The sequence below is a fragment of the Nicotiana attenuata genome, chromosome 3 (genome assembly GCF_001879085.1).
Source record: "Nicotiana attenuata strain UT chromosome 3, NIATTr2, whole genome shotgun sequence".
NCBI lineage: Eukaryota > Viridiplantae > Streptophyta > Magnoliopsida > Solanales > Solanaceae > Nicotiana > Nicotiana attenuata.
This window is the reverse complement of record NC_031991.1, coordinates 43,784,755-43,795,060: the sequence shown is the minus strand read 5'-3', so window position 1 is coordinate 43,795,060 and position 10,306 is coordinate 43,784,755. Positions and strand designations below refer to the sequence as shown.

General features: G+C 43.6%; 1 protein-coding gene across 1 annotated transcript; it reads left to right on the top strand.

Annotated features, from left to right (window-relative positions):
• LOC109224626 (RNA-directed DNA polymerase homolog) lies at positions 37–456 on the top strand (the record flags this gene model as incomplete). Its single annotated transcript, XM_019389170.1, has 1 exon — positions 37–456. A coding segment is annotated over exon 1 (420 nt), but the record flags the coding sequence as incomplete, so codon positions are not given.

Below are 10,306 nucleotides of genomic sequence, written 5' to 3'. Positions count from 1 at the left end.
GTGTTATTTGTGAAGAAAAAGGATGGTTCGATGAGGATGTGCATTGATTACCGGCAATTGAACAAAGTGACGATTAAGAACAAGTATCCACTGCCGAGGATTGACGATTTGTTCGACCAGCTTCAGGGTGCAAGGATATTTTCAAAGATAGACTTTAGATCTGGCTACCACCAGCTGAGGATTAGGGCATCCGATGTCCCTAAGACAGCATTCCGCACTCGGTACGGGCATTATGAGTTCCTGGTCATGTCGTTTGGGTTGACCAATGCCCCAGCAGCATTCATGGAGTTGATGAACCGAGTGTTCAGGCCATATTTGGACATGTTCGTGATAGTCTTTATTGATGATATTTTGGTGTACTCCCGCAGCCAGGAGGAGCACGAGCAGCACCTTAGGGTGGTTCTTCAGACTCTGAGGGATAGTCAGTTATATGCCAAGTTCTCCAAGTGTGAGTTCTGGCTGAGTTCAGTAGCATTTCTGGGTCACGTTGTATCAGCAGAGGGTATTCAGGTGGACCCGAAGAAGATAGAGGCGGTCAAGAACTGGCCTCGACCAGCATCAGCTACAGAGATTCAGAGTTTCTTGGGGTTAGCGGGCTACTATCGTCGGTTCGTGGAGGGGTTTTCATCTATTGAAGCCCCGATGACCAGATTGACCCAGAAGGGTGCCTAGTTCAGATGGTCAGATGAGTGTGAGGCAAGCTTTCAAAAGCTCAAGGCAGCTCTGACTACGGCACCGGTATTGGTTTTGCCCACAGGTTCAGGGCCTTATACAGTCTATTGTGGTGCTTCTCGTATTGGGCTTGGTGCAGTATTGATGCAGGATGGCAGAGTCATAGCCTATGCTTCGAGGCAGTTGAAGATCCACGAGAAGAATTATCCGGTTCATGATCTAGAGTTGGCAGCCATCGTTCGCGCTTTGAAGATTTGGAGGCATTATCTATATGGCGTGACGTGTGAAGTGTAGACTGATCACAAGAGTCTCCAGTACCTGTTCAAGCAGAAGGAGTTGAATGTGAGGCAGAGGAGATGGTTGGAGTTGTTGAAGGATTATGATGTTACTATTTTGTATCACCCGGGGAGAGCCAATGTGGTGGCCGATGTATTGAGTAGGAAGTCCGCCAGTATAGGTAGTCTTGCCTATATTCCGGTCAGCCAGAGACCGCTTGCTTTGGATATTCAGGCCTTGGCCAATCGATTTGTGAGGTTGAACATTTCTGAGCCTAGCAGAGTGTTAGATTGCACGGTCGCTCGTTCTTCATTATTGGAGCGTATCCGTGATCGGCAGTTTGATGATCCCCATTTGTGTGTCCTGAGAGACACGATGCAGCGTGGAGGTGCCACGAAGGTGACCTTAGATGATGATGGTGTTTTGAGATTGCAGGGGCGAGTTTGTGTGCCCAATGTCGATGGGATTCGAGAGTTGATCTTAGCGGAGGCCCATAGTTCTCGCTATTCTATTCACCCGGGCGCCGCGAAGATGTATCAGGACTTGCGACAGCATTATTGGTGGCGTAGGATGAAGAAAGATATTGTTGCATATGTGGCTCGATGTTTGAACTATCAGCAGGTTAAGTATGAGCATTAGAGGCCTGGTGGTTTGTTTCAGAGGATTGAGCTTCCCGAGTGGAAGTGGGAGAGGATTACCATGGATTTCGTTACTGGACTTCCGTTGACTCGGAAGAAGTTCGACTCGATATGGGCTATTGTTGATAGGCTGACCAAGTCAGCGAATTTCATTCCTGTAGCAGTCTCCTATTCATCCGAGAGGTTAGCTGAGATCTATATCCGGGAGATTGTTCGCCTTCATGGTGTGCCGGCATCTATCATTTCGGATCGGGGTACGTAGTTTACCTCGCGTTTCTAGGGTGCAGTTCAGCGAGAGTTGGGCACACGGGTTGAGTTGAGCACAGCGTTCCATCCTCAGATGGACGGCCAGTCTGAAAGGACTATTCAGATATTAGAGGATATGCTCCGAGCCTGTGTCATTGATTTTGGAGGCTCGTGGGACCAGTTTTTGCCCTTAGCAGAGTTCTCCTACAACAACAACTACCAATCCAGCATTCAGATGGCTCCATATGAGGCGTTGTATGGTAGGCGATGTCGGTCTCCAGTGGTATGGTTTGAGCCGGGAGAGGCTCGGTTATTGGGTACCGATCTAGTTCAGGAGGCCTTGGATAAGGTCAAGATCATTCAGGACAGGCTTCGTTCGGCTCAGTCGCAGCAAAAGAGTTATGCAGATCGTAAGGTTCGGGATGTAGCTTTCATGGTTGGTGAGCGGGTCTTACTCCGAGTGTCGCCTATGAAGGGCGTGATGAGATTTGGGAAGAAGGGCAAGCTTAGCCCTAGGTTTATTGGCCCATTTTAGATTCTCGATCGTGTGGGAGAGGTGGCTTACAGACATGCCTTGCCGCCCAGCTTGTCAGCCGTGCATCCAGTGTTTCATGTGTCCATGCTTCGGAGGTATCACGGCGATCCAGCCCACGTGTTAGATTTCAGCACTATCCGGTTGGACAAGGATCTGTGTTATGAGGAGGAGCCGGTAGCTATTCTAGACCGGCAGGTTCGACAGTTAAGGTCGAAGAGTTTTCCTTCAGTACGTGTCCAGTGGAGAGGTCATCCTCTTGAGGCATCGACCTGGGAGTCCGAGTCTGATATGCGGAGCCGTTATCCTCATCTATTTCCCGACTCAGGTACTTCTTTCTTTTGTCCGTTCGAGGACGAACGGTTGTTTTAGAGGTGGAGAATGTGACGACCCAAAGGGTAATCACCTGTTTTCTCTTTCATTCCGTGCTTTCGAGGCCTTGAAAACCCCATTTTTACTTGCCTCGATTTACGTGCGCAGTCCGGGCGCGTAGCCGGAAAGCTTAAATATGAATTCTGTGTAAAAAAATTTATGAATTTTGATATTAATATGATTAAAGTTGACTTTGGTCAACATTTTGGGTAAACAGACCCGGACCCGTGATTTGACGGTCCCGGAGGGTCCGTAGAAAAATATGGGAATCGGGCGTATGCCCGGAATCGAAATCCGAGGTCCCGAGCCTGAGAAATGAATTTCTAAAAGAAATTGTTTTTCTAAAATTTATATGGAAATTTGAAATGAAAATGGATTAGAAAGCGTTGGTATCGGGCCCGTATTTTGGTTCCGGCGCCCGGTACAGGTCTTATATGTGGTTTAAGCGCTTCCTGTGAAATTTGGTCGAAATCGGACGTTGTTTGACGTGTTTCAGACCTAAATATCTAAAAATGAAAGTTTATGAAGTTTGAAGAAAAAGTGATGATTTTGAGGTTTGATTCCTCGTTTATGATGCTATTTTGGCGATTTGATCGCACGGTTAAGTCCGTATGATGTTGTTGAGTCAGTGTGTGTGGTTGGTTAGGAGCCCCGAGGGCTCGGGAGTGATTCGGAGGTGGTTCGGGGTGTTTTGGAACTTAGGAAGAGATTAGATTTTCTGCATTTTTTTCACAGACTTTTTGTTCTACGCGATCACGGCCTAAGGCTCGCGTTCGCACTGCCTTGTGTCTCCCCTCCTTCGCGTTCGCGGTACCCTTCCCGCGTTCGCATAGTTCTGGTAACCCCTTCAACACGTTCGCATATAGCCTATCGCGTTCGCATAGGCCAATCCTTGGACCCCCCCAGTTTTCCTTCTTCGCGTTCGCATACTACTCACCGCGAACGCAATGCTTCCCAGCCTGCCTTCCTCGCGAACGCGACCCCAGTGTCTCGAACGCATAGAGTAAAACCCTTCAGTGATTTTTAAAGTTCAAAAACAGATCAGAGACGGGTTTATTCCCAATTTTCTCACGAGCTCTTCTTCTCCACAGCCCCAAGGCTACTTTTAGAGCGATTCTTCACCAAAGCTTCTTGGGTAAGTATTCTCTAACTCGTTTTCTTCATTTTCTAACCTCATTTATCAAATTCCTAGACCTAAATCATGTAATTTAGGGTGTGAATTGGGGGAATTGGGTAGAACTAGGGCTTTTCAATTTTCTTTGATTTAGACCTCGTTTTGGGTCGAATTTGAAAACAAATTGTATATTCGGGCTCGTGGAGGAATGGGTGACATGGAATTGGTTCGAACTTCGGGTTTTGACCAAGTGGGCCCGGGGTCGATTTTTGGAATTTTGGGAAGAAAGCTTAGAAATTCATATTTAGGCATTGGGTTTAGTTTGTTTAGCTATTATTAATATTTTAAGGTCATTATTTCATAGATTTGACTGTGTTGGAGCCGAATTCGAGGGGTAAAGCTATACTAGAGGCTTGAGTTGAGTTTGGAGCATTCGAGGTAAGTGTTTGATCTAACTTTGGCTTGAGGGAATAGGATTAGAGTATTATTTGCTAATTGCTAAACGTTGAGTACGGTGTATAGGCATGGTGATGAGTATCTATACACCGGTGTCTAGCATGACCGTGGGTCTTTATTTGTGCTTAAATTGGGATTCTGTAGTGACTCTTCCTTGTTAATTGATGGTTTCTATATGATATGAAGAGAATGAGAAGGAAATATGATGTGTAAACTCTTTGGAGCGTTGGCTCTATTTTTTTTTTGACTTGATTAAAAAGTAAGAAATGAACGTAAGAGAGAGGAATGNTGGGATTGCTAAGGTGTGTCGAAGCAAAGGAAGCATCCAGGTTATTAGAAGAAGTTCACGCAGGGACCTGCGGTCCACATATGAATGGTTTTGTCTTAGCAAAGAAAATACTCCGAGCAGGATATTTTTGGATGACTATAGAAACAGACTGCATCCCGTATGTCCAAAAATGCCATCGCTGTCAGATACATGCGGATATGATAAAAGTGCCTCCAAATGAGCTTAATGCAACAAGCTCGCCATGGACGTTCGCCGCTTGGGGAATGGATGTCATCGGACCTGTCGAGCCTGCCACATCAAACGGGCACAGGTTCATTCTAGTGGCCATTGATATTTCACCAAATGGGTCGAAGCAACATCATATAAAGCAGTAACCAAGAAGGTTGTGGCAGATTTTGTCCGCGACCGCATCGTTTGTCGATTCGGCATCCCAGAGTCGATCATTACTGACAACGGTTCCAATCTCAACAGTGACTTGATGAAAGCCATGTGTGAAACATTCAAAATCAAACACAAGAATTCTACAGCCTACAGACATCAGATGAATGGAGCTGTAGAAGCGGCCAACAAGAACATCAAGAAGATACTAAGGAAGATGATAGAAAACCATAAGCAGTGGCATGAGAAGTTATCATTTGCTTTATTGGGGTACCGCATCACAGTTCGCACATCAACCGGGGCGACTCCCTATATGTTGGTTTAGGGTACCGAGGCAGTCATTCCCGCCGAGGTAGAAATTCCCTCCCTAAGAATTATACAGGAAGCGGAACTTGAAGATGCAGAATGGGTAAAGAGTCGCTACGAGCAGTTAGCCCTTATAGACAGAAAGAGAATGAATGCAGTTTTCCATGGTCAATTGTATCATAACAGAATGTCCAGAGCTTTCAACAAAAGAGTCAAGCCAAGACAATTTACACCAGGACAGCTGGTATTGAAGAAAATCTTTTCGCACCAGGATGAAGCCAAAGGAAAATTCTCTCCCAACTGGCAGGGTCCATACATGGTTCACCGGGTTCTAACAGGAGGAGCCCTCTTACTTGCAGAAATGGACGGGGAAGTTTAGCCAAAGCCGATCAATTCAGATGCAGTCAAGTGATATTATGTGTAGCACTTATGATTTTCTTTATGATGTAATTTGAACTACGTCTGACCTGATTCCCGTTTAAGAGGGGATACGTAGACAGCCTTATGGGTTCGGTCACAATTCAATAAAATCTTCATTTTCCCCCGATATTGGAAACTGGGGCAGAATTTTGAGGAGGACCCTCAAAATTCCAAAGTTGATTTTCAACCGGTCATCGCGCGCAGCCGTCGGAAGCACCAGACAAGTAAACTGGGCCAGAATTTGGAGGAGGGCCCTCAAAGTTCCGAAGAGGGAGGTTGCAATGTCTTGAACCACATCGCAGTCGTCGGTTTATCTAAAAGAAAATCATTTTAAAATTGTGTAGTTACATCATACTCTTTACTAAATCATGCATAGCTACTATCAGAATTGCTTTGTTTAGCGATGCTACCCCCAATGAAAGCAAGAGCCGAATAGGACAAGCGAAGTCCACGGGAGGACGAACTAACCTTCCCCCTTTACAAAACTCACGATTTTTCTTTGAATGTAGGCACCCCAAGACATAAAATCATCAGATACGATTACATACTCATACTTTTGCAGGAACACAACTCTCAGAATCATCACTTACTTACAAGCTCTATCCGTACATGACATCCCCAGCAGCCACAACGGCGCAATCAGCTATCATCTATCATCTATCAGCTAAGAGCTTTCGTTACTATTCACCTTTTACCTCTGCATTGCATAAGGCTACCTTTCTGTCTTCCGAGACTAAGCTCTGTCTCCATCTGTATTTTTTGCACTGCATAAGGCTACCTTTCTACCTTCCGAGACTAAGCATTGTCTCCATCTGAATTTTGCATTGCATAAGGCTACCACTCTGCCTTCCGAGACTAAGCATTGTCTCCATCTGCATTTTTTGCACTGCATAAGGCTACCTTTCTGCCTTCCGAGACTAAGCTCTGTCTCCATATGCATTTTTGCACTGCATAAGGCTACCTTTCTGCCTTCCGAGACTAAGCATTATCTCCATCTGCATTTTTTGCACTGCATAAGGCTGCCTTTCTGCCTTCTGAGACTAAGCATTGTCTCCATCTGCATTTTTTGCACTGCATAAGGCTACCTTTCTGCCTTCCGAGACTAAGCTCTGTCTCCATCTGCATTTTGCACTGCATAAGGCTACCTTTCTGCCTTTCGAGACTAAGCTCTGTCTCCATCTGCATTTTTTTAACTGCATAAGGCTACCTTTCTGCCTCCCGAGACTAAGCATTGTCTCCATCTGCATTTTGCATTGCATAAGGCTACCATTCTGCCTTCCGAGACTAAGCATTGTCTCCATCTGCATTCTTCAGCATTGCATAAGGCTACCATTCTGCCTTCCGAGGTTAAGCTCTACCTCCATCCGCATGGCTGAAAGATCACCACCTTCATCTACATCTTGCATGGCCGAAATATCGCCACTTTTATTTACATCCGTCGGCTGAAATATCGCCACTTTTATTTACATCCGCTGGCTGAAATATCGCCACCTTCATCTACATCTTGCATGGCTGAAATATCGCCATTTTTATTTACATCCGTTGGCTGAAATATCGCCACCTTCATCTACATCCCGCATCGGCTGAAATATCGCCAGTTTTATTTAAATCCTGCATCGGCTGAAATATCGCCACTTTTATTTACATCCGCCGGCTGAAAGATCGCCACCTTTATTTAAATTCTGCATCGGCTGAAATATCGCCACTTTTCTCTCTTACACTGGCTGAAATATCGCCACCTTTATTTAAATCTTGCATCGGCTGAAAGATCGCCACCTTCTGCATTTTCATGGGCTGAAACATTGCCAATTTGTCCAAGGGCGTCATTATTCGGAGGCACCATTTTCATAGCCCGAGAACGCCATGCCATGGCCTGAGGACCCCACTTTTATCTTTCGCATATCATTATTCAAAGGCATCATGGTTCGGAGGCATCATCCTCATGGCCCGAGAACATCATTTCATAGCCTGCAAATCCTTTATTATACGCTTCATGGCCCAGGACGTCATGGTCCAAGGACGTCATCCTAATCGTCCGAAGACAGCATTCATGGTCCGATGGGAACTTGCATCACGTTTAAATTTATACACAATATATGTTTGCATTGCTCACTTACAGGTACACCGGCTATCAACGGCCGTCTCAGCAGGAGCGATCCCGCTCCAGTTCCCGCAGCCTACTAGACTCCGACCATCTTTCCCAATCTAAACATCGCGTCCGTTCTTTTCAAAAACCTCCATCGGCATATTCCGCCAATGGACCCTAAACTACATATGGCCTGATTCCTGTAAGACCACGGATATGTGGGCACCTCAGGAACCGGAGCTCGGTCAAAACTTTCCAAATCGTTTCTTTCGGTCAAAAATTGGCCATCATATCTTTACCCGACAACTCTTTCATCCTTCTCGGGTAAAGAGGGGCAACTGTTGATACCCAATTTTTCCCTATGTATTTTCATACTCAAAAATAGTTTCAAAATAGCATGTGTATGCATATATAAGCATGCCCAAGAGTTTTGATATTTTTCCCTAATTTTTAAGATTTTAAAATCAATTTATTGTCTATTTCTAGCAGTATAAAATCCAATAATTGCTCCCAGGATTATCATTTTGAGAATAATTCATTTATACCAAAGTATAGTTAAGGTGATTTTTTGCATATTTTTATATAAATTTAATTGGCATTTTTAAAGCTAAATTGTGTATAATTGCAATTATAGCCTATTTTACAATTAATAGCATTTTCCAATTAAAAAATCATTCCCCGTATTTTTAGATTAATGATTATATATTATTAATTAGTTCAGTGTTTTTAATTTGTTTTAAAATCAGTTTAATTATTTTATAAAAATTAAAAGGGGAGAAATTGGTTACTTAATACATAGCCATTTCCAATTGAAATTGTAGCCTCAATTGACCAATATTCCATCCCAATATTAAACGACCCAATTTTGATTTTGACCCGACCCCTTAGCCCTATTTCTTAAACCCGTCCGGTTCTCTTTAAATCCTGGCCGTTGATCGTTTGATCAACGGCTGTAACTCGTTCTTTCCTTTTTAATCCCCTAACCCCTCTAGCCCTAATTCATTCGCACAAAGACGCCGCCTCTAAACTCCCTTCATCTCCCAACAAAACCTCTACAACCCTCCGAAACCCTAACCCTATTCCACCGATCTCCGTCTCACCTCCACCGGAATCCATGGCACCCCTGGCCATGGATGGCCTGTGCTCCCTCTCCCTCACCCTCAGCTTGAGTTACTCGAAGTTTGGAGGCCTGACTTCCACGGTTTCCTTTAGATCTGTCTCAGATCTGCAAGATCTATGGCCTCTACGGCCATTTTCCGGCATGTTCAGGGCAATATGAGTCTCTTCGACTCAGGATCTGACTTTCCTCAAGACCTTCTCATTCTAGGGTTTTCTCTGCCATTTTTAATCCTTCTAAGGTTCTATACTCGTTCATTTCTTTTAGAACTGTGACATGCTTGGTCCTTGCTTGACGTTTTAAGGGTTTTCCCCAAATTTTCTTTCTCAATACCGTTCAAATCCAATTTTTAGGGTTTCTGGAAAAAGTTTCTTTAAAATGTTTTCTGACTCTTTTGCTCTCTCTTATGTGTGTTTATACTCGCTTGTTTATTTCTTATTATGATCAAGTTTGTTTTCTTATTTCGATTTTGCAAGATCTTTTTGCTGTTCCTTGTTCACATGTTAACTAGGTTGTTTGTCCTTTACTCTTTGCTATGTGTTCGTGCTCTTTGATTTTGTTTCACTTTACTGAGTTTTGTTGGTATTCCTGCTAAGTATTGCTCTTACCTGCTTTGTTTAAACTTCTGAGATCTGTTTTGAATTCCAAGATTTTCTCAAGCATGCCTTTGAATCAATGTGTTTGCTATCGCGTATGTTTGCCTCTCTCAATGATTTCTCACCTCTGATTCTATTTGAAACCCTAAAATTTGGGGGTTTCTCTTTGGGTAGATGGCACTAGGGTTTCACTTTGGAACCCTAGGTTTTCAGACTCACGGTGAGCCTGTAATCGAACTCAAATCCTACTTGCCTGTGGTTCTGAAACTTTCATTGTTAGACTCTTCTTTTGCTTAAACTGTATGCTTTAATATGAGGAAAACTTCCCTTTCAAAAGATTTCACCAAGAATTGATTTTGAAATCCCTTTAATCATGCTAATGATTCATCACCTATTTATTTCGATTGAATCCCTTTTACCCTACTGGCTGTTTATTTTGATCCTTTTGTGTAAAAATCCTAGGCTTGTGATGTTTTCCTTAAAATACTTGGTCTTGTGTATTTCTTCTGTGATTCTGTACCAACGTTTGAATTATTTCCATATCTATATGACTCTTTCCTTAATCACTTAAGGTTATCTGTGATTACAATTGGATCCGGGACCCTTTTGATTGATTTTCAAACTGATACCTTATTTTTACTTTATAAAGAACACTACTATTCCATCTTTCCTTAATTACCAACTATGTATTTGACCCTATTTGTGCACTACATGGTTTCCTTACCTTAATCAAGCCTTAGTAAACTGATTTTTTTTCTCCTTATTTCATCTCAATTAGCCGTTTGACCTAGACCCCCTAATTAAAGTA